The sequence below is a fragment of the Panthera onca genome, chromosome C2, assembly GCF_046562875.1.
Source record: "Panthera onca isolate mPanOnc1 chromosome C2, mPanOnc1 haplotype 2, whole genome shotgun sequence".
Lineage (NCBI taxonomy): Eukaryota > Metazoa > Chordata > Mammalia > Carnivora > Felidae > Panthera > Panthera onca.
In genome coordinates this window covers 81,042,946-81,067,534 of record NC_138347.1, presented here as the reverse complement: position 1 = coordinate 81,067,534, position 24,589 = coordinate 81,042,946, and the positions used below count along the sequence as shown (strand labels likewise).

At 39.8% G+C, this 24,589-nt stretch overlaps 1 protein-coding gene across 1 annotated transcript; it reads left to right on the top strand.

Moving 5' to 3' along the window:
* The first annotated feature begins 16 nt into the window (after positions 1-16).
* DNAJB11 (DnaJ heat shock protein family (Hsp40) member B11) lies at positions 17-22,634 on the top strand. Its single transcript, XM_060639487.3, has 10 exons — positions 17-303; positions 2,988-3,144; positions 7,563-7,660; positions 9,378-9,510; positions 12,978-13,120; positions 13,887-13,969; positions 14,874-14,931; positions 20,930-21,041; positions 21,287-21,446; positions 22,165-22,634. Exons 1-10 carry the CDS (start codon positions 236-238, stop codon positions 22,227-22,229), a joined length of 1,077 nt encoding a protein of 358 aa, XP_060495470.1. The 5' UTR covers positions 17-235; the 3' UTR covers positions 22,230-22,634.
* The last annotated feature ends 1,955 nt before the right edge of the window (positions 22,635-24,589 follow it).

Below are 24,589 nucleotides of genomic sequence, written 5' to 3'. Positions count from 1 at the left end.
CCGAGCAGCGATTGGCTCTCGCCTGCTAGGGGCTTCTCTCCCGGGGACTCGGGACTCCCGGGAAGTGGACTGGCAGGGGAGGGGGCGAGCTAGCTGTAGCTCCGGACCGAGGAGGAGACCCCGGTGTGAGGCGGCCTCTCAGCGCCGGGTGGGCTGGTGAGCCGACTCGGCGGCGGCGGAGTCTGTAAGGAACGCGTGGGCTAGGGACCGGCACAGAGGCCGGCACAGAGAAACCATGGCCCCGCAGAACCTGGGCACCTTCTGCCTGTTGCTGCTGTACCTCCTCGGGGCCGTGATCGCCGGGTGAGGAACAGGCACCCGCGGGCACGGGGCCCGTGAGTCGGTCAGTCTTGGCTGGGGTAGAGGGAGCATTGCCAGACTGAGGGAGTGGAGAGGGGCGTTGCTGAGGTGAGGCGGTGGGGGCAGAAGAATGGCTGGTGTGGGCCAGGCCAGCGGGCTGGAGAGGAGAGCAGTGGGTGGCTCGAGTGAGAGGAGCTTAGGTCCAGAGGCCCTTAGAGCTAGAGTTGCCCAGAGGAGTGGGATTTGGATGCAGTGCCAGACACAGTGTGGGGGTGGGGGTACTGCTGAGCTGGATGGAAAAGGGGACCATACAGTGTTGAGCCTGCATCGAGCCATTGGAGGGGCTGACATTAAAGTGGGTGGGTTATTTTGCGAGTCTGAGTGAAGACGTGAGAACAGGTAGGAAAGTCATGCTGGGACTAGAGGAAATTGGATTGAGGGAGCAAGGCAGACGCTTTGGAGAGTTCTTGAACTTCCCAGCTTCTTGAGATAATTGAACCTAAGCTGTCATCATGCCTCACTGTCTCTCTCCATGGTACATTCTTGAGAAGCTGAATAATCTTATGAGCGGGAAGAGCATTTCACCAACAGGTAGTGAGCTGGGATTCAAGACCACCCACCTCACTTACGAATTATGTGACTCTGAAGGAACCACCTAAATTCTTATCTGTAACATGAGGGTAATAAGGTTCCTCCTGTAGGAAGGGAATAGGACCACCTGAACTCTTAAGGATCCTTCCATCCGTTTAGATCCATGATCTTACAAGCCTGGTGACCACGGGATATGATCTGCCAGGCTCATATTTTAGAATGTGGGGAAATAGTAAAGTCTTAGCTTCTAACAATTCATAAGTTTCTCTAAATGGAGGAGGTGCTACTTAACAAAGCTTTAAAATTGAAAGTGCTTGTTATTTCTTAAAATTTTTTCCCCCGTGCATGTCTGCTTAAACTTTGTTGTCTTCTTTATCTTGTGAAACATTTGAAATTTCTTAAAAATTAACTTCTTCTAGGTAATGCTTGTTTTTCTTAGTATGTTTTTGTTAGTACTTAATTAAAGCAACACATACCCTAAGATATTTAAACAAATGTCAATATGACTACTGTTAATTCTTTAGCTTTAAACATCAGCCTTTTATAAAGAAGTCTTTTGGGAACTGTAATATTGATGCTAAACTATGCCAGTCATCTTTTCCCTGATTTTTTCTGAGCTGTTACTTAGCCATTTTATATTATTATATTTATACTATTATATTGTTATTACATTACATTATTTTTGTATTATTCTAAGTGAGACTCATTCTTTAAACAGCTCTTTTGTTACTAATTTTAATGAACCTTTTGATTTAGTCCTTGTCTCAAGAGATGTCAGATGTTTGCAGATTTTTGGGAGGAGGCTAACGCATCTAACTTTCATGGAATCCCTTGAGAGTGACCATTTTACAAACTTCTACATGAAATGATTAAATGACTTTCCTAAAGTGGGACTAAGAGCTTATGGAATAATTTTCTCAGTGTGGTGGCTTATATCACCTGGCACCCCAATGCATTTTATCCCCACTACGTTTTAAAATCACCATCGCTGCTACATTAGCGTGTCCATTGTGAACAACTTTCCCATCCCCTTTGTTGAGAAATGCATTTTCAGAATAACTTTCGGTGGCTCAAGTGACTCTGCCAAAAGGAGTAGGTGTTTGTGAGCATGTTTATTCATTTCATTCAGTGTGTGTGTGTGTATGTATGTGTGTATATATATATATATACACACACATACATATACAGGTGTCTTCTATGGGCTACAGTCCCTGCCCTGAAAGTTTATTATACTCTGTTGTATCCATTGGCCCTTCTTGCAAAGATTCCTTTTGTAATTAATTTGGTTCAAGCATAGTCCCGTGCAAGGTGGTCAGTGGTCAGCCCTTATCTCCCACATACATATCATGCCATGTGTGTATTTGTAGCTGCTGAGACTTACAGGCTCCTGTATGTGGGCTTCAGCAGCTGTCTATAATTAAGACTTGACAATGACAAACTAGTATAACTACTAACAATGACTGCAAGATTGATACTTCCGCTTTTAGCAAAAAAACACACAACTCATACATCCAAATAGATGTTATTCTTTCTTCAGGGCTCTTACTGGATTTTGGCTTAACCTCCATGTTAGCCTCTGAACTTAATTTCAGTCACTTCATGTTTAACATTTCAAACAAAGCTACTACTAGAACATTTATGTGATGTAATCTTGTAAAGAAAATCGCCCTTTGAGGTTGTCACTTGACCTTTGGAAACAGCCAGAAGTCATTTAAAGTCACTAATAGAGGGAATGAAAAAGGAGAGTTAATTTGATTATACGGTTATTGGTTGAAAGTAACACATATGACCATAAATAATAGTTTTCTTGCCTGAAGATAGTTTTAAGAGAAGTATACCACAGATGTTTTGAATAATTTCAGCAAAGTTCAAAAAGTACATAGGCTGTCATTGTGATTGCTTCAATGTATAAGAACTCGTTACAAATTCCGAGGTTTCTCTTTGTAGTCATTCTTTTTTTGTGCATCACGTGTATATCTTCATTTTCCTACCTCTTTGCTCATTCACAGACCTAATGTAAAGGAAAAAATTTCACTTTTAAAAATGTAATGTATACTTCTTTAATGAAGTACCCTTTCCCTCTCCCTACTCCCCAGGCGAGATTTCTATAAGATCTTGGGGGTGCCTCGCAGTGCATCTATAAAAGACATTAAAAAGGCCTACAGGAAACTGGCCCTACAGCTTCACCCTGACCGGAACCCCGATGATCCTCGAGCTCAGGAGAAATTCCAGGATCTAGGTGCTGCTTATGAGGTGAGTCAGTAAAAAGGATGAAATAGGAATGAAACCTACAGTTACAGAAAAGACAGTGTAACACAGAGTAGCACTCCTTTCTTTCAGGTCACTTCTTTTTCAGAATAGACAATGGGTAAAAGTAAAGTCAGTGTTTGCTGTTATATTGTACATTAGCGTTAGCATACTGCCATTTTCTGACTTTTTCCCAACAGTATTTGTTTTATTAAGGAGGGTAATGTTGAAAAAGATGAAAGAATGATTGATAGATTCATGAGTAGACTGATCCTCAGTCGATCAGTTTGAGAGCTAGAGCCAGAAATAGAATCAAAGTCTGAATGAAGATTGCAAATCCACATGCCCACATGGACCAGACACACAGCGTGCAGGGCGGTTATAAGATAAAACATGACAGTGGCTTCTCTGCCTCCATATTGGGATTCCCTATTAAGGGAACGATGAGGACTGTGACAAAACTAAAGCCCTCTTGCCCCCTTTCAAGGGAAGCTGTTTTTCAACCCCAGCCAATTTTTGCCATGTACAAATGGAAACATGGTGTTGCCATTTAAAAAAAAAACATAGTGTTTTTATTTTAAATTAAATGAGAAGTCATTTAATTTTTCAGGAGAAGTGCTAATCCAGATTTGTATGTAATTCTTTTGACTGGAACATTTTTGTAACTAATTCGATTTAAAAATTTCTTTTTTGTGCCGATCAAACAAAACACAGCTACAGTTTGCAATTTGCAAACTAATCTGGAGAGGAAGACACTTTCAATATCATCTCATTTAATCTACACTAGGTCACCATAAAATATAGAGCTGGGCATATTCTTATTTCCATTTTCTTTTTTTCATTTTTAATAACACTGAGGAATATTTGTTGAATGCTTAATAAATTATATACTATTTGAAAAATTTATACACAGATTCTTTCAACACTATGGTGAAAAAATCTTATAAATAAGTTCTGATAATCTTTTGTCTATTTAAATTAGGAATTAGCTGTTTTTCTTTTTTTTTTTTTTTTTTTAATGTTTTTATTTATTTTTGAGACAGAGAGAGACAGAGCATGAGCAGGGGAGGGGCAGAGAGAGAGGGAGACACAGAATCCAAAGCAGGCTCCAGGTTCTGAGCTGTCAGCACAGAGCCTGACACACTCTGGGGCTCGAACTCATGGACTGTGAGATCATGACCTGAGCTGAAGTCGGAGGCTTAACTGACTGAGCCACCTAGGTGCCCCAGGAGTTAGCTGTTTTTCATGTACTGCAATTCACCTTTCCTCTAGAAATAGATTAAGAGATCAGGGTAGGGAGGGGTTCCAGGTTTAATGAGGTATAGTTGACAAAACTGTAAGATGTTTAAAGTGTATGTCATGATGATTTGATATATGTATATAGTGTGAAAGGATTCGGCCCATGTAACTAACACGTCTGGCACCTCACTTACTTGTCTCTTTTTATGGTGAGAACATTGAAATTCTGCTGTCTTGGCAGATTTCAGTTATACATTCCAGTGTCGTCATGCTAGTCACCATTGCTATTTTCTAGAAGGACACAGAAAAAAAATAAACTCTGGAAGTTATGGAGCTAAAACTTTTGAATGCAAGTTAAATCCCTGGATAGTGAGAAGGCTGGAAACAAATCCGAAAAATACTTTAGTAAGTCAGAAAAACCCAAAAGGAAGAGATCCCAAGGCCTAAATTAAAGAATCCACTGACCTGAAACAGTGACTTATACCTAGGGGAAACCTAAGCCTAATGGGGTCCCCCTTTTCCTGTTGATACCTTCAGGGATCCTATAGGACCAAAATTCCTAACCTGGAACCCACAAATAAACTTGAGAGTGTTGGTGGACCCTCTTAGGCAGAACATTTTGTTTCTTGCTGATAATATGGATTCCATATTTTGCACTGTATTTCCCATAAATATTCCCATTGTTTGCTAGGAACCCAATAGTCCAAAATATTTTTTAGGGAAGCTGCTGCTAAGAATTTACCATGTTCTTTCAAGTCTACCATATTCTTTAGCTATGACCTAGACAGGCTGTACATAAATCATTCATGAGATTGAAGATTATTTAACTCTAAGAACCTTTCTAGTCACTAGGTCTAATTTTCTTTTTTCTTTATATCATTCATTTGGTTGCCTTTGGTCGGTAGATAAATTAGTGTTCACGAATCAAAATCCCAGTTAAGTTGAAGAGTCTTTTGTGAATAGAAATTTGTCTTCTCTACGGAACTGGGGTTACTGTTGGCATTTTAATTAGTTGAGACTCTAGGTTGGTTGGCCAGTCAACTAAGAACCTTTCTTTCTTTTGAAATTAAAATAGCTTCTAAGACCATGGAATAAAATTGCATTCCTTAGAAGACAACTGAGGAAGAAGTGAATTATAATAGATAACTTTAAGGGTAGTTTTTTGGGAGGGTTATTACAGAGGCCTCTGCTGTCTGTAAAGAGACTGACTTTAAAATAGTTTTTGTTTGGGGATTTTGAAATGGTGTTTCTTTTAGACCCATGTGTGGGATACATTTCTTTGCAAGACCAGACCACAGTAGACTTGAAAGTAAAAATACTGAAACTGCAGATCACATGATGATAAGAGTTTTGAGGTTTTGTGTTGTTGTTTTTAAGTGAATTCTGCCCACTTCTACTTCCCTGAAGTAGCTTTTTTTTTTTTTTTTTTTTTTCCTTTTGAGGATATTTACCAAATATTCCTTTCCATGTGGTCTATCATAATGCTTTTAGTCAAGTACTCTGGTCACTTTTGGACTAACCCATTTGTCTTTCCTTTTAAGAATGCTTTCTCTTGGGGCACCTGGGTAGCTCAGTTGGCTCAGGTCATGATCTCACAGTTCATGAGTTTGAGCCCCGCATCAGGCTGTGTGCTGACAGCTCAGAGCCTGGAGCCTGCTTCAGATTCTGTGTGTGTGTCTCTCTCTCTGCCCTTCCCGTGCTCATGCTCTCTCTCTTTCTCTCTCAAAAATAAACATTAAGGGGCACCTGGATGGCTCAGTCGGTTAAGCAGCCAACTTCGGCTCAGGTCATGATCTCACAGGTCCGTGAGTTCGAGCCCCGCGTCGGGCTCTGTGCTGACAGCTCAGAGCCTGGAGCCTGTTTCAGATTCTGTGTCTCCCTCTCTCTGACCTTCCCCCATTCATGTTCTGTCTCTCTCTGTCTCAAAAATAAATAAATGTTAAAAAAAAAAAAATTAAAAAAATAAACATTAAAAAAAGAAAAAAGAATATTCTCTCTTATATACGCAATTTCTTTTAACATTTAAGATAAATTTAGAAAGATAAAATATTTTAGTGGCTCCTTACACATCTCTCAGCCCTGAGCCAGAAGTGTGTCCTGTTTATATATGCTAGTCAGGTCTTCCCTTTCTTTTGCTGAGTCAGCAAGCCCCATCTACTTCCAACCTTTTCCTGAGCCAGTGCAAGTATGGGTTTGAAATAACCCTTCAATCTGCTGTCTAAACAGAAGTTTTAAAATGACCAAGAAGGTATAAAGTTATTTAACTGTCAAAATTATATGTGTGCAAATACTTCAGATTTCTCTAAATAGATGGGAAGCTTTTTCTATCTGTCTCTCTCTCTTTTTTTGTGGGGCGGGGGAGCATGTTGAAAGCAAATTTTAAAGAGTATGGAAGCTTATTTAGTTTTTATATTCTTCAAATGGGTCCAGTCTTTTCAAGCTGTGAAATTGACCTTGAGCAGTCTTCATAGAGCAGTGTTTTGTTTTGTTTTTTACTTTCTGTAATTCAAACTCAGAAGATTACAAACTTAAACATACACGTCAGACAGCATTCTTCCACAAATGGATATCCAGATACCGCCCAAAATAGAAAAGGGAATTTGAAAATAGAGCAGGATAGACCCTTCTGAAGGGCCATTTGATTCCCTTGACTTGTCAGTCTCCTAATGTGTATAACATGGAGGGGTGTATATGATATGGACATGTAGGTAGGACTGAGCAGATTTTCAAGCTGTACTGATTTACTACTTCTGTCACTAATGGCAATCTGTCATAGTCCCATCCTAATTTATGGTTCAGAGAGCTACTGCCTCATACAGGTTAACTGCACGAGCACAAGAATCACACTGAATGGGAAGTAACCCTGAGGAATTCATCTCCCCTCTTTCCTGTTGCTGCCCTCACCTTCATAGCCACATTGCTTATCTCAGATATGGTTTTTATGTGACTGGGCGAATTTTGATAAATTAAAGACATGAGTTGAGCAATGTAGAAGTTCCCAAATGAACAGTGCATCAAAGAATTTCGTCTGCCAAAGAAAATATAAACATGCCTTAATACATAGTGGAAACTGCATTCCACAAAAATCTTAGACCCAGTATCAGAATTAAAAAAAAAACATGAGTGTACCTTCATCACATCTTGCCAACCCCTGATCTTTTCCTCCACTGGCTTTTGCCCCCCAGGTTCTGTCAGACAGTGAGAAAAGGAAACAATATGATACTTATGGTGAAGAGGGATTAAAAGATGGGCATCAGAGCTCCCATGGAGACATTTTTTCACAGTAAGTAATTTGCCCATCTGCAAAGTATTAGTGTCTGAGAATGGATCATTCGGTCATTGTTAAAGATGTATCCCTGTTGCCTGCTTCAGAAGCTTTTGATGAAGAGTACAGCTCAACTGATTCTTGACCACAAGGTCAATCATCCTCCTCCCTGTGGGAATATACTCTTCTGTTTTCATAAAGCTCTAGAAAATACAGGTTCCTGTCCAGTCCACTGAATCAGTCAAGTCACCCTTGACAATGCTGGGGGCACTGTATGTTGTCCCCTCGCTGTCTTAGAATCTGCAAACCATTAATGAATGAGATTATTTCTTATGAGCAGAGAGAGAGCGAGAGATTTCTATTCCCATACCCAGAACTGCCTCTTTTTCATCCTATCAACAGGAGAGACACCTACAATAATCGGCATTGGTGGAAGGAATTAGAGTAGAGGCTTTTTGTCTCCTGTCGCACGTGGCTTTCCAGGAGTGCTGAGTGGCTGGGATAATAAACACCTTTCCCTCCCACTCTTTGAACCCCTCTTTGTTGAGCATTTGAATTTTCGTGTGCCCTGATGATGCCATATAAGATCTTAATCTGGGGTTTCAAATCAAGGTATAAACAAAAAAGATGTTTGAGGATGCTTTTCTATGGGGAGAGGGTTTATTGCTTTCTTTAGATTCTTAAAGGGTTTTGTGAACCCTTTCCCAAAGAAGGTAAGAATCACTGTTGCACACAATAGTCTCCCCCATCTAGTATTTGGGGGTGACAGTAGATTTTTCAGGACTTGTGAAGATGTGTGGGTAATGTGGTTAGGAAATCCTTCTCTTCCCCAGGATTGATTTGGTTGTTTTAGCCTACTAGGGAAGTGTCCCGTTCCCTTGACAATTAGAAGTGATACCTAGGGATGCCAGAAAGAGAGAAAACGCCATCTGTACCACCGCCACCCCCCCCCTCCTCAATCCTCCCTCTCTGTTTTTGTTGAAGTTTCAGGGAATCTATTCACCAAGATTGGTTGGTGGGTGGGAAGTAGTTATCTAGCTGGCATCACTGTGCCAACATCTGAGGCTTCTTAACATCAAAAATTAACATTAAGATTAGAACACCTGCACATTTGAAGGTCATTGTATTAATTCAAAGTGATGCTTTTGTTACTTATAAGAACTGATTTTGATCTTGTAGAGATCAGAACGTCCTTTTTCTTAAGGTCCAGAATTGTACTAAGTCTGATGCTTTTTTAGTTTATTTAATTATGTACCCAAGAGTTTTGTACAGAACAGTAGCTTCTTTAATTAAAGCTAGTTTCTAAAAATTACACAAAGTGAACATTACAAGTGTTCAAAATTACCATTTGAGTCAGTATTACATGAGTTTATATGTACTATGCCCTTTCTTGATAAGTCCATTATATCTTGATATTCCTTGATATTAAAACAGATTAGTAGGTCATTGATTATGCCCAACTTTGAATTCATGGATGCACTGTATGCACTGCACCATATGTCTGGACAATATGTATTAAAAAGTAAAATTTTTCTGTGGGATATGGCAATATAGTTGTGTATGATGTATGACAAAAAATTGTGTGTGATGTATGACTCCAGTGTATTAAAAATGTCAGTTTTTATACAATATTATGTTGGTAGGACACAATATTGTATCAATGCGAAGAAAATGAAATAATTGCAAGACATGAACTCTGATTTCTTTTCCTGATGATTTTTACACTTATCCACAGCTTCTTTGGAGATTTTGGTTTCATGTTTGGAGGAACCCCTCGTCAGCAAGACAGAAATATTCCAAGAGGAAGTGATATTATTGTAGATTTGGAAGTTACTTTGGAAGAAGTATATGCGGGAAATTTTGTGGAAGTAAGTTCAAACAACACAGCTATTCATATTAATTCCCAGAATTGTTCTTTTGACTAAAAGCAGGAAATCTCTGGGTACCTGCTCTGTCTTTCAGGGGTGGGGAGAGTGACCAGATGCACAGAATTGAGTTCATCATAATCCCAGGTTCATAATCCCATTGTTTCATGAGCTCCTCACCCAGCCCAAGAACTAAATACAGCAAGACCATGTCCGTCTACCTGCACGTACTTCCCTGTTCCATCCCCCTGCCTCCCCTTCAGAGGGAGCTCCTGTCCTGTGTTCTCTTTATTGTTCCCTTGGCACTCCTGTTTGTTTGTTGTATTACATGTACATGAATACCTGAGTAAGATATTGTTGTATTTTTATTGCTTTTGACTTCGTGTATGGTAGGATGCTATTTTTACAGTCTTTGGGACTGGCTTTTTTTACTATAGTGTCATCAAGATTGCTGCCTGTTGTTGCTGTAACATGTAATTCTGCTGAGTAGAATTTTATTGTGACCACATTGTATCAGTAGGCACGTAGGTTATTTCCAGTTTTTTTTTTTCCACTGCCCAATAGTGCTTTTGTGAACATTCTTATACACACATCCAGGTACATGTGAGCAAGAATTTCTCTTGGGTGCATATATGTGAGCGTGGAATTGCTGGGTAATATGAACCAACGTTCATTTGTACAAGATAATTCCGTATTGTTTTCTCAGTTGATTAGTACCAGCACTTCCGCCAGCCAATTATAAGAGATCCTGTAGATCGCCACCTCTCTAAAACCGTGAATTGTTAGGCTTCTCAATATTTGCCTGTCAAATGGGTAAAAATGCTACCCCATTACGCTCTTGATTTGCATGTTCTCAGCTAATTAGGATAAACACTTTCATATGTTTGGTCTTTGTTGGCCATATGTGATAAAAATATAGCCTATCAGTTTGTAACTGGTGTGTTCATTATATCGAAGATTTGTTTAAATGAACAGAGGTAATTGATTTTAGTCTGGCCAAATTTATCAGTCTTTTATGGTGAGTTTTTGTGTCTTGTGTAAGAAATTCTTCTCTGCCCTAAAATCAGAAAACGATTCACATAATATTTTCTACTAAAACTTCGGGATCTTTTAATTTGAGGTTATCTTTTTTTAGTCTTGGAAAATTTATCTCCGTGTTTTTGGATATATAATCCTCTTTGTTGGCATTTCTGCCTCTATCTCCTAATTTTCTTATAAATATATAAGTGTATATATATATATAATATGTACATACATAATAAATATCTGTATATATTTAATTCTGCTTCTTTAGCCTCCCCTGCTTTCTTCTAGAAGAGTGCCTTATTTGGGACTTCCAGCTCATTACTTCAGTCTTTAGCTATATCCATCCTAATAGTATCCCATTGCTGTGTTTTTATTTCAACTCATATTTTTATACATAATATCTCTACTGGATTCTTACATTATTTCTTATTCTATTTCACTTTGCTGATGCCTTCCCTTATCTCCTTAAATATTACCATGCTTATTTTAAATTCTTGGTCTGTCTTCTCTAATACATTTGCTTAAAATATATGTTTTATCCGGTTTGTTGTCTTTTCTGGGGGGTGGGAGGTGGAGGGCATGTAGTCAGACCCCTCAGGTGTCTAGATGGTTTTTTGACCTTTGAGCTCATACTCCCTCCACCATGGGGATCAGCAACTTTCTTGCCCTGGTAGGGCATCTTGGGGCGAGCCCTTGCCTAGTGGTTCTAACTGTGTTTTATTTGTTTTCTGAGAGGGCTTTTTTCGGTCTTGTTTGCTGTCTGGGGTCTGTCTGTTTTGGAGAAGAGGGGGTCACCCAAACTCGTCCCAGGGCCGTTCAGGAGCAAGGCGACAGCAGAAAAGTCAACTGCTTTTCCCTGACACCTTCTCAGTGCCCCCTCTAGCCACCGCTGCCCCAAGATGCAGCCACCACGCTGCACACATACCGGTTCAGTACAGCCTTCTGTCTCTGAAGCTTTCTCACAAATTGTGTGTTATGATTATTGTTTCCTGGAATTGACGTCTTACAGTGTTTCCAGGATTTGGGAGGAGCTAGCTGGTAGCCCACGTATATGTACCAGCTCGACAAGAAGCATTTTCTTTAGTTGTGGCTTCTGCTCTGAAGAGTTGAAAAAAGAGGACTGGACAATTACAGAGGATGCAGCTGTCTCGTCATACTGTTGTTCAGTCTGAAGGGTGAGAGAAAGGGCAGTGAAAGTATTTGGGCCGTCTCTCCTTCAAAAGCAAGATGGATTGTTGGGTTGGGAGAAAAGAGGTGAGCCTGATTAACCCTCATGTTCCCTGCAGACCTGTTGTCTGCAGACATCACCGATATATACTGTGTACATCACTCTTTGCAGTTAGTGTGTCCCGAAACAAAAATCTATGCTGGTGGCCTTGCTATTTAAACGACTCTGTGGAAAATTCTTTTTCCGGGAAAAATTACCTTGAGAGAGAACATAGTAGTTAAAAGCATGGACTCTGGAGCTAGACTGCCTGGTTTCGAACACTAGCTTTGCCATGTATTAGTTATTTGACTTTGGTTGTGTTCCTGAACCTTTCTGTGCTTTCATTCCCTCCCCTGTACAACGGGGACAGTAACACTACCTGCCTCATGAGCTGGTTGTGAGGACTGGTTGAGTTCATACGTGTAAAAGCATTGCTTGCCTTGTAGTATGTGCTATAAAGTATCTGCTCTAATCACTGTTACTGTTGTCATTTATTCTGCTGACCTGGGCTTTCATATATTTGTAGGCTTTAAGGGATTTTTCTCCCAAACATTTGTGTCATCCTGCTGCCTGAGCACATGCCTTGTGATTCGACGTTTGGCTAACTAAACAGGCAAACACAGGAATACGTTTCTTCACGTGTACTGCTTCCCACATACCTTGAGCGATCGGCGTGTTTGATTGCAAGCAACTACAAAGAGATGATTATTGTGTCCCTTACATATTCAGTGTCTGAATTGAGATAACAGTGGGAAACAGCCCTGGATTGAGTTGCCTGAAACAAGGAAGTGTTTTCATTGGGTTTATCGTAGGTAATGGTATGTTGGCAGCTAATATCAGCTTTTGAAGGCTGTGGTTGTTCTTCAGGCTGTGGTTTTGCTTTGCACAGCTCAGATTTCTTCAAGGATAGCAATTCTGTGAACTGCTTTAACTCAGCGGTGTTTTCTTGTGGCTCGGAAATGCCCATATCATACACGTTATTTTCTGGCCCTCTTCTGACTCCCCTCTTTCTTCTCCAGCTTCAGAATTTGAATCACTTAAGCATCCGTTTGCTTCATTCCTGTGGGGGGTCTGATTTGTAAGTCCACAGAGACTTCTGTCACCTCGGGTCTCCCTGAGGGGTAGCTTGCCAGAGAAGAGGAAGTTCTGGCCTGGGCGTGTGTGCAGCCCTGATCAGTTGAGGAAACCAGAGGCTTTTTTACAGAGAGAGAAGCTGACGTTGTTTATGTATTTCTAGGTAGTTAGAAACAAACCTGTGGCAAGGCAGGCTCCTGGCAAACGAAAATGCAACTGCCGGCAGGAGATGCGGACTACCCAGCTGGGCCCTGGGCGCTTCCAAATGACCCAAGAGGTGGTCTGTGATGAATGCCCTAATGTCAAGTAAGTGGAGCGCTTTCTTTGTTCTACCAAGAGACACTCGAATCATGTCATTTGTCTAATGCTAATGGTCTAGATCTAGATTTTCCCCTATCTTTCCATACCCTTCTTTCACACGCTCTCAAGTTCTACCAGAGGATGGAACAAAGACATGTACATTTTTATATTTTCCAAAAGTATTTCTTCTAAATATTGCCTTCTGTGTTTCTGAACTAATAAGCAGTACCCTTTATTTCTGAATATCCTCCTCAAATGTTAATGTTTCATTTTTCCCACTCGGAATATTAGAGCAGTCCTATATGTCTAGCTAACATTTCAGATTAGAGAAAGACTCTTTGCTGATTATGTTAGGAACACAACTATTTAATTAAACAGTATGATATATATATCCTGGGATCCTGGGATCAGGAAAAATATCCGATAGGACAAACTTTGCTGCTGATTCCTGATAAACATGACCATGTGGTTCCAGGTGCCCTTTATGTATGTGTGAGTAGTTTACTCTGTTATTGATCACATGGCTCAAAGTAATCAGTCTACTGCAGGTTTCTTCGGAGGCAAGTTACAAGATTATATAAGGTAGAGTAGCTTTGCCCTAGCTTTTGGCAAATAGAAGATGTAAATGGATCTCAGATGGCTTTGTCAACTAGAGGTACAGAACAGTCTTCCAAGAAACGACTCTGATAGAACAGAAAAAAAATTAATTATGTGTATCTGGGGTTTGGTTTGTATTTTCATTTTTTTTCTTTCTAAATTCTCTTTGTCTCAGACTAGTGAATGAAGAACGAACGCTGGAGGTAGAAATAGAACCTGGGGTGAGAGATGGCATGGAGTATCCCTTTATTGGGGAAGGTGAGATGTTGATATTGATGTTTTACTGTCCTCACTTTCTATTCCCTGGGTGCTTGTGAATGCCTCCCACCCCCACCTCACACCCTATCCTAATGGCCACATAGTAAATGCACGTATCATGTCCCACAGTCTTTTGTCCGGTTTAAACCTTTCAGGACCTTCGTGGTTGTCCACGTTAAACCATAGCATTACAGTGTATCTTTTGAATATAATGGCCAAAAGTTACCACTTAGTAACTTTTTATCTAGTAGCCTAAGTTATATCAAAATTTAAGGTGTCCAGGGGTGCTGGGTGGCTCAGTTGGTTGAGCGTCCCAACTCTTGATTTCAACTCAGATCGTGATCTTAACAGTTTGTGAGACTGAGCCCCCACATCGGGCTTTGCACTGACAGCTTGGAACCTGCTTGGGATTCTCTCTCTCCCTCTCTCTGCCTCCCCTGCTTGTGCTCTCTCTCCCCATATAAATAAATAAACTTTAAAAAATCTGTTTAATAAATAAAGAAATAAATAGAGTGTCCAGACCTTAATGGATTAATTTTAACTCAGCAATGAAAGATGTATAGCTCTACTTGGCATTGATAAGATACTCTCAGACCTCCCCTTGAGGTTAAATTTAAAACTCCAAAAAAAAAAAAAAAGAAGCTTTAAGACTTCAGGTTCAAGAAATCAATGAATCTTTCTTTGTTTAGGAAACAGTTCAAGTTGTTTATTGCTGTGCCTGAGACACAGGTGATCTTTACTAATAATCTGAAACTTGATATAACCAGTTAGAGATACTGCTTTCATGGGTAGATTTGGTAGGCAACACCCAAGGTAATGGATTTAAAAAATTCTCTCAACTGCGGATAGATCTGCAGTGTTCAACTTGTGTGACTTACAACATGCCATCATCTCTTCTGATTAGGTGAGCCTCATGTGGATGGAGAGCCAGGAGACCTGCGGTTCCGAATCAAAGTTGTCAAGTACGTGATCTGATTTTGGAGTCCCTCTCTTTAGCCCCCGCTTTTCAGATGAGTTAGATTAGAGAATCTGGGTAGCCACCAGGACATGGCTAGACTTTTTCCTCTGTTTCATGCACTTAAATGCCTTAATGATCATTTGTAACTCTACAACAATACTAAAAATTAGGGGTTGGGGCCTAGGATTGAGCCATTATATATTTACTCACGACCTACAAATCCAAAAGATGTTGGGAGGAAAGAACTGATAAAACAAGTAAGGAGTTGTAAAAGAGACGCAAATACAAGTGGTATCCAAGGAGACCTGAGATTTCGACTGAGGAAGCATGGCACCATACAAGATTGGAGGACTCTACGTAGAAAGAACCTTCTATTACATGATATGCAGTTTTTCTTCAGCATGAAGTGCCGCTTATACAAGAATTTTGCCTGGGACTCAGGCTTTCTTGTTTATTATTTCTCTCTTGTTACCACTTTGTTTTTGTTTTTTGATGAAGGATTAATATCTTTATTTTTTTTTTAATTTAAATTTTAGTTAACATACAGTGCAATATTGGTTTCAGGAATAGAATACAGTGATTCATCACTTATATACAACACCCAGTGCTCATCCCAGCAAGTGCCCCCCTTAATGCCCATCACCCATGTAGCCCATCTCCCACCCAGCTCCCTCCATCGACCCCCTGTTTGTTCTCTATCATTAAGAATCTCTTGTGGTTTGTTTCCCTGTCTTCTCCTTTTTCCCTCCTTCCCGTATGTTCATCTGTTTTGTTTCTTAAATTCCACACATGAGTGAAGTCATATGGTATTTGTCTTTCTCTGATTAACTACTTCACTTAGCATACTACATTCTGGCTCCATCCACATCATTGCAAATGGCAAGATTTCATTCTTTTTGGTGGCTGAGTAATATTTGATTGTGTGTGTGTGTGTATTGGAAGGCAACTGAGCACACCTGCTGCCAGGACCTACTAAAGGAAAGAAAAACCTGTGTGAAAGTGTGTGACCTGTGAAGTGGTATATTGTCACAGTAGTTTATTTGAACTTGAGACCATTGTAAGCATGACCCCAACCTACCACCCTATTTTTACATACCCAAGTTCTAATAACTCTCATATCCAGGGTTTTATTCAAACTCTGTTGAGGCATTTTACTAACTTCATTCCCTTTTTGGTCTGTGAGACACTTTAGAATTTTCTAACGGAGTTTACTGTTATTTAAAAATTTCAAGTTCTTCTTTTCCACAAATGCCACCAGCAGATTATAATTTTGTCAACAACACTATCTCCTTTTAATGCCACCAGACTTAGATCTGCATCATTCATGGTATAAATTTTACTGTTACAATATAATTACCATCTCTCTCTTAAAATGAGATCAGGTTAGCAAATGATATAACAGCTTTGTTGTTGTTGTTGTTGTTTTTTCAAGACAAAGGCAAACTTCCCTAAGCTTGAATTTATAGTTATTAAAAAAGAAAATAAATTTTAAAAAAAGACACAAAAAAAATAATATCGTGGGCAATAAAAAATTATTTTAAACAAAACAAACAAAAATACACAGACACACATACACACACACACACACACACCCTCTTTATTCATCACTTGATGGACATTTGGGCTCTCTCCATAGTTTGGCTATTGTTGATAGTGCTGCTTTAAACATTGGGAACATGTACCCCTTCGAATCTGTGTTTTTGTATCCTTTGGTTAAATACCTAATAGTGCAATTGCTGAATCTTAGGGTAGTTCTATTTTTAGTTTGTTTTTTTTTAATATGAAATTTGTGGTCAAATTGGTTTCCATACAACACCCAGTGCTCATTCTAACAGGTGCCCTCCTCAATACCCATCACCCACCTCCCCTTCCTCCCACCCCCCCATCAACCCTCAGTTCTCAGTTTTTAAGAGTTTCTTATGGTTTGGCTTCCTCCCTCTCTAACTTTTTTTTTTTTCTTCTTTCCCTCCCCCGTGGTTTCTCAGGATCCACATAAGAGTGAAAACAATGCTATTGCTGGGTCATAGGGTAGATCTATTTTTAATTTTTTGAGGAACCTCCACACTGTTTTCCAGAGCAGCTGCACCAGTTTGCATTCCCACCAACAGTGCAAGAGGGTTCCCATTTCTCCGCATCCTCTCCAGCATCATCTCCTGATTTGTTCATTTTAGCCACTCTGACTGGTGTGAGGTGGTATCTGAGTGTGGTTTTGATTTGCATTTCCCTGATGAGGAGTGACGTTGAGCATCTTTTCATGTGCCTGTTGGCCATCTGGATGTCTTCTTTTTTAACGTTTATTTATTTTTGAGACAGAGAGAGACAGAGCTTTAATGGGGGAGGGTCAGAGAGAGAGGGAGACACAGAATCTGAAACAGGCTCCGGGCTCTGAGCTGTCAGCACAGAGCCCAACGCGGGGCTCAAACTCACGGACCGCAAGATCATGACCTGAGCCTAAGTCGGACACTTAACCGACTGAGCCACCCAGGCACCCCTGGATGTCTTCTTTAGAGAAGTGTCTGTTCATGTTTTCTGCCCATTTCTTCACTGGATTATTTGTTTTTTGGGTGTGGAATTTGGTGAGTTCTTTATAGATTCTGGATACTAGCCCTTTGTCTGATATGTCATTTGCAAATATCTTTTCCCATCCCATTGGTTGCCTTTTAGTTTTGTCGATTGTTTCCTTTGCAGTGCAGAAGCTTTTTATCTTCATGAGGTCCCAATAGTTCATTTTTGCTTTTAATTCCCTTGCCTTTGGAGATGTATCAAGTAAGAAATTGCTGCGGCTGAGGTCAGAGAGGTTTTTTCCTGCTTTCTCCTCTAGAGTTTTGATGGTTTCCTGTCTCACATTCAGGTCCTTTATCCATTTTGAGTTTATTTTTGTGAATGGTGTAAGAAAGTGGTCTAGTTTCATTCTTCTGCATGTTGCTGTCCAGTTCTCCCAGCACCATTTGTTAAAGAGACTGTCTTTTTTCCATTGGATATTCTTTCCTGCTTTGTCAAAGATTAGTTGGCCATCCTTTTTGTGGGTCCAATTCTGGAGTCTCTATTCTATTCCATTGGTCTATGTGTCTGTTTTTGTGCCAATACCATGCTGTCTTGATGATTACAGCTTTGTAGTAGAGGCTAAAGTCTGGGATTGTGATGCCTCCTGCTTTGGTCGTCTTTTTCAATTTTACTTTAGCTATTTGGGGTCTTTTGTGGTTCCATACAAATTTTAGGATTGCTTGTTCTAGCTTCGAGAAGAATGCTGGTGCAATTTTGATTGGGATTGCATTGACTGTGTAGATAGCTTTGGGTAGTATTGACATTTTAACAATATTTATTCTTCCAATCCATGAGCACGGAATGTTTTTCCATTTCTTTATATCTTCTTCAATTTCCTTCATAAGCTTTCTATAGTTTTCAGCCTACAGATCTTTTACATCTTTGGTTAGGTTTATTCCTAGGTATTTTATGATTCTTGGTGCAATTGTGAATAGGATCAGTTTCTTTATTTGTCTTTCTATTGCTTCATTATTAGCGTATAAGAATGCAACTGATTTCTGTACATTGATTTTGTATCCCACGACTTTGCTGAATTCATGTATCAGTTCTAGCAGACTTTTGGTGGAGTCTATCAGGTTTTCCATGTATAATATCATGTCATCTGCAAAGAGTGAAAGCTTGACTTCATCTTTGCCAGTTTTGATGCCTTTGATTTCCTTTTGTTGTCTGATTGCTAATGCTAGAACTTCCAACACTATGTTAAACAACAGCGGTGAGCGTGGACATCCCTGTTGTGTTCCTGATCTCAGGGGGAAATATCTCAGTATTTCCCCATTGAGGATGATATTAGCTGTGGGCTTTTCATAAATGGCTTTTATGATGTTTGAGTATGTTCCTTCTATCCCAACTTTCTTGAGGGTTTTTATTAAGAAAGATGCTGAATTTTATCAAATGCTTTTTCTGCATCGATTGACAGGATCATATGGTTCTTTTCTTTTATTAATGTGATGTATCACATTGATTGATTTGCGAATGTTGAACCAGCCCTGCAGCCCAGGAATGAATTCCACTTGATCATAGTGAATAATTCTTTTCATATGCTGTTGAATTCGATTTGCTAGTATCTTATTGAGAATTTTTACATCCATATTCATCAGGGATATTGGCCTGTAGTTCTGGTTTTTTTTGGTTTTTGTTTGTTTGTTTGTTTGTTTTTGCTGGGTTTCTGTCTGGTTTGGGAATCAAAGTAATGCTGGCTTCATAGAATGAGTCTGGAAGTTTTCCTTCCCTTTCTATGTTTTGGAACAGCTTGAGAAGGATAGGTATTATCTCTGCTTTAAATGTCTGGTAGAATTCCCCAGGAAAGCTGTCTGGTCCTGGACTCTTGTTTGTTGGGAGATTTTTGAAAACTGATTTAATTTATTTGCTGGTTATGGGTCTGTTCAAGTTTTCTATTTCTTCCTGTTTGAGTTTTGGAAGTGTGTGGGTGCTTAGGAATTTGTCCATTTCTTCCAGGTTGTCCAGTTTGTTGGCATATAATTTTTTATAGTATTCCCTGATAATTGCTTGTATTTCTGAGGGATTGGTTGCAATAATTCCATTTTCATTCATGAATGTGGTAATTGCAGGGGATTTTAATACTCCATTTACAGCAGTGGATAGATCATCTAGACACAGAATCAATAAAGAAATAAGGGCCCTGAATGATACATTGGAGCAGATGGACTTGACAGATATATTTAGAACTCTGCATCCCAAAGCAACAGAATATACTTTCTTCTCGAGTACACATGGAACATTTTCCAAGATAGATCACATACTAGGTCACAAAACAGCCCTTCCTAAGTATAAAAGAATTGAGATCATACCTTGCACACTTTCAGACCACAATGCTATAAAACTTGAAATCAACCACAGGAAAAAATCTGGAAAACCTCCAAAAGCATGGAGGTTAAAGAACACCCTACTAAAGAATGAATGGGTCAACCAGGCAATTAGAGAAGAAATTAAAAAATATATGGAAACAAATGAAAATGAAAATACAACAATCCAAACGCTTTGGGATGCAGCAAAGGCAGTCCTGAGAGGAAAATACATTGCAATCCAGGCCTATCTCAAGAAACAAGAAAAATCCCAAATACAAAACCTAACAGTACACCTAAAGGAACTAGAAGCAGAACAGCAAGACACCCCAAACCCAGCAGAAGAAGAGAAATAATAAAGATCAGAGCAGAAATAAACAATATAGAATCTAAAAAAATCTGTAGAGCAGATCAATGAAACCAGGAGTTGGTTTTTTGCAAAAATAAACAAAATTGATAAACCTCTAGCCAGGCTTATTTTTAGTTTCTTGAGGAGCCTCCATACTGTTTTCCAGAGCAGCTGCACCAGTTTTTATTCCCACCAACAATGGAAGAGTTTCTCCGCATCTTCACCAACACCTGTTGTTTCTTGTATTGTTAATTTTAGCCATTCTGACAGGTGTGAGGTGGTATCTCATCGTTGTTTTGATTTGTATTTTCCTGATGATGAGTGATATTGAGCATCTTTTCATGTGTCTGTTAGCCATCTGGATGTCTCCTTTGGAAAAGTGTCTGTTCATGTCTTCTGCCCATTTAATTCACTGGGTTGTTTATGTCTTAAGTGTTGAGTCTGATAGGTTTTGATCTGATAGATCTTCATCAGATAAGTCATTTGCAAATACAGTAAAACCTTGTTCTGGAAACATACTTGTAATCCAGAGCACTTGTATATCAAAGCGAATTTTCTGTAGTCTAATTACTTGTAGTTTTACTTATGTGCTTTGCCTTCTGATGTTTCTAAGCTCCTTAAACATAGGATATAATAAATTTTACATAACCTTATATTTTTCAGTTAATACTATCCACAAAGGAATGTCTAGTAAATGCCTGTTGTTTCAAAGAGTGGTATTCATCCTTTCCCAAGATTTTTCTAAAAACCCTTTGAATGTTTTCCAAAGATGGAAGTTTTTTATTTTTGCCTTGTTCTGTTTTTAGGCACCCAATATTTGAAAGGAGAGGAGATGATTTATATACAAACGTGACAATCTCACTAGTCGAGTCTCTGGTGGGCTTTGATATGGATATTACTCACTTGGATGGCCACAAGGTAAACAGACCAGTTTCCTGCTTCCTCCATGTGGGTGGTTTTGAGATTATGTGTTTGGTTTTTCTTTTTATTTGGAAAACCTATTTCTTTGGCTTTCAATGCCCTGATGACGGTTCCCTGTCCCTTTCTCCTTGCTGCTGTGCTGAGCTGTGACGTGAACTCTGGGCACCAGTGCTCACTAGAAGCCGTGTGTCGTACTTCAAAAGTACCCATCCTACTCCAGCCCATTCCCTTTTGCTTTCTAGGTACATGTTTCCCGGGATAAGATCACCAGACCAGGAGCCAAGCTATGGAAGAAAGGAGAAGGGCTCCCCAACTTTGACAACAACAATATTAAGGGCTCTTTGATAATCACTTTCGATGTAGATTTTCCAAAAGAACAGTTAACAGAGGAAGCAAGAGAAGGTGAGCAGTCTAATGAGAGAGAGAGTACGTGCGTATATGTGGTATATGAGTATGAGAACAGCGGTTAAAAAGGGGCAATAAAAACAAAACCCTCCAGTGACATCACACATCAACCACTAACCCTACTGCAGACAGAACTAGGAATTGGACTTGACTTTCTGTAAAAGACATATTCAAAATTCTTCTGTCACTGTGTTAAAAAAAAAAAAAAAAAGGCTGGGTGTGCTGGGCTTTAAAACTTGGGGTGTCTGGACCAAACTGTAGAGGGAAGGGTGAGGTGTACATTAGAAGGGCTAGGGGCCTTAGGATGGTGTCTGCGATGGCTGATGAGGTAAGGGCCCAGTTGGTGTGTCCTAAATAATAAGAGGAAAGAGAACGGTGGAAGAGGTCAAAACTGAAAAGAAGACAAAGAGGAGGGAATGGAAGACAACTGAAGAGCTTTCTTTCCATTTTGATGGCCTCTTCTCACTTCTCATTTGGTAGGGTTTTGTGGGATTATGTGTGGTATGTGTGCTTGAGCACCAGAAAGTCATGAGGGGCTGTCTTGGACCTACATGTGCATGTGGGGGGTGAAGGGTATCCACATGCAATGAACTTGAACAATTCAGATCCGTTGTTGTCATGTGGCCTTTTGTGAGCCTCTGCGTGAAACATGTTCTTCGAACTCTACAGAAGTGACATTTTTGTTGATGGAATCATTTGTTCCTTCTTTCTTCAGGTATCAAACAGCTACTGAAACAAGGATCAGTGCAGAAGGTATACAATGGACTGCAAGGATATTAAGAGTGAATAAAATTGGACTTTGTTTAACATAAGTGAATCAGCGATATTTATTATCAACAGGGGTTTTTGTGTGTGTGTGTGTATGTTTTTGTTCTTATTTTCAATATGCAAGTTTGGCTTAATTTTTTTCTCCTGATGATTGTCATGAAATGAGCAAGAGGGTTTAAGAATTTGTCCATTTGTATTCAGAAAAGAATGACCAGCAAAAGGTTTAATAATACCTCTCCCTTTGGGGATTAATGTCTGGTGCTGCTGGCTGAGTTTCAAGAATTAAAGCTGCAAGAGGACTCCAGGAGCAAAAGAAACACAATATAAAGGGTTGGAGTTCATTGTTAGCTGTTTCATTCAAAATGCCAACTGGAGAAGTCTGTTTTTAAATACATTTTGTTGCTATTTTTTTCTTGACTCCTGTTTCTTGTTGGTTTAGCTACACTGTTGTCCTTCCATCCCATCTGGTCGCTTTCCCTTGATCTACCCTGTGTCCCCCTGGGCTCCTGCGGGCTAGTCGGCTTGACCTCCCATCAGCCAAGATGGACCCACAAACCTGCAAAAAGGGTGGTAATGATCCAGTCCCCATACCCAATTAAACGCACATAGTATCTTCTAGAAAGGAGCTTGAAGAAACTGAGTAGAGACTGGGGTACAATTGTCCCTGAGAAAATACATTTCCTCTCATTTCATTCGGGAATAATCTGATATGGATACCTTACTGTTTAAAAGTACTTTTCACATACATAATCTCTGTTGACCTCATGATTAAAAAGCCTTTGGTTTGTGTTAGGAACCAGGATTACCATTGGCCCTAAAAAATGCGTGTGACCTGTAGATTACTTTTGCCTCCCCAGGTGGCGTCTGATTCAGTGGCACATGACTTGAGTAGACTTGGTTTTTGAATCTCCTTCACTTTTCTGCAGCCCCATCACACTACTTTTCATATACTTGTGGACTGCACGGTTCCATAGAGTGGGACAATTTCTGTTGTGTGTGCGGAGCTGCCTTCCAGCCATCCGTGTCGTTCCAGAAGCACTCCCTCCTTTGTCTCTTCAGCAGCCAGTGATACTATTTGCTTTTTCGTTGCATTTTGCCCCCAATTTACAAAAATGAGTGGAAAAGGGGAAAAAATGAAAACTTCATCAGCTCAGTACAGCTAACAAGGTGAGAAGCAGCAGCACACTTTGACAGGTACTATTTGGACCTGAGCACAACTGCATGTTCACTTGTGAAGGAAAAGGACAAAGTTAAGAGGCTTATTTGAAATGCTGGAGATCTTAGAATTCAAATGGAACCACATAAATACATATAAAGTTTAGTGGACTTTTTGTACATTTGATGTTCATTATGTACTGGGTTGTCCTAGTTGAGCATTTTTTAGGAATAAACATCAACATTTTACATTTTTAAAAATAACTTTTATTTATATTTTATTATTTTGTTATTAGTTATTTTTAAAAATGTTATTTTGAGACAGTGCAAGCAGAGGAGGGGCAGAGAGAGATGGGGAGAGAGAATCTCAAGCAGGCTCCGCATTGTCAGTGCAGAGCTCGATGCAGGGCTCAAACTCAAGAACTGTGGGATGGTGACCTGAGCTGAAATCAAGAGTCGGACTCAACCAACTGAGCCACTCAGGCACCGCTCCCTTACACTTCTTAGCCCAAGAGAACTCCTGATCGTTATCTGCACTGGCTCATCCTCCTCTTTCTGAGATTTTTGCAAGAGTCGGTCACATGGTAAGAGCTAGAGTTAGTAGTCTTGGCTAGAAAGACCCCATAGAGATTGTGTTCTTGGTACAAATAATGTTAGTGGGGCCTTGTCACACCTGTTAATCCATGGTCCAGACAGCCATGATTTGAGAAGTTAAAAAAGAATATTCTTTTATCATTTGACTCTGAGCTTTAGTTCACTTTGTCTGAAGCACCCTGTAATGTGGAATGATTTGTATCAAAGTTTCACAGATTTTCTTGTTACAAACCGTTGGAGCAGAATGGTGGAGGTAGAGATGTGGGGAGATCTTAAAACCAGGCTCCAAAGCCCGAGCTTTTAGCACTATGGTATAAATTTTTCCCAGACGTTAATGTCCCAAAATGTCCCTGAGACAGCTGGTTCCCTACCAAGTAGATAAGCGTCTATCCAGGAACGTTGCAGGGAGGGTTCTTAGGCTTGGGAGATTGTAGCAATCATATGTGTGCTGCCTTGAAACCAGAAGATTCTATGTATTACAGAGTTTCCAAGTGAAGAACACTGAAAACTGTCTTCTTAGTAAAAAATATTTATCGAGCGCTTGCTATGGGCCAGGTTCTGTTCAAGTACTTTATACAGATGAGCTCATTAATATGAAAGAGAGACTGTGACCTTCAGTGTCC

Excerpts from the sequence above, each read along its gene's own strand:
- DNAJB11 (XM_060639487.3), top strand. The coding sequence starts at position 236 with ATGGCCCCGCAGAACCTGGGCACCTTCTGCCTGTTGCTGCTGTACCTC. Across the intron at positions 13,970-14,873 it reads GTATCCCTTTATTGGGGAAG|GTGAGCCTCATGTGGATGGA; the intron begins GTGAGATGTTGA and ends TCTTCTGATTAG. Across the intron at positions 21,447-22,164 it reads AACAGAGGAAGCAAGAGAAG|GTATCAAACAGCTACTGAAA; the intron begins GTGAGCAGTCTA and ends TTCTTTCTTCAG.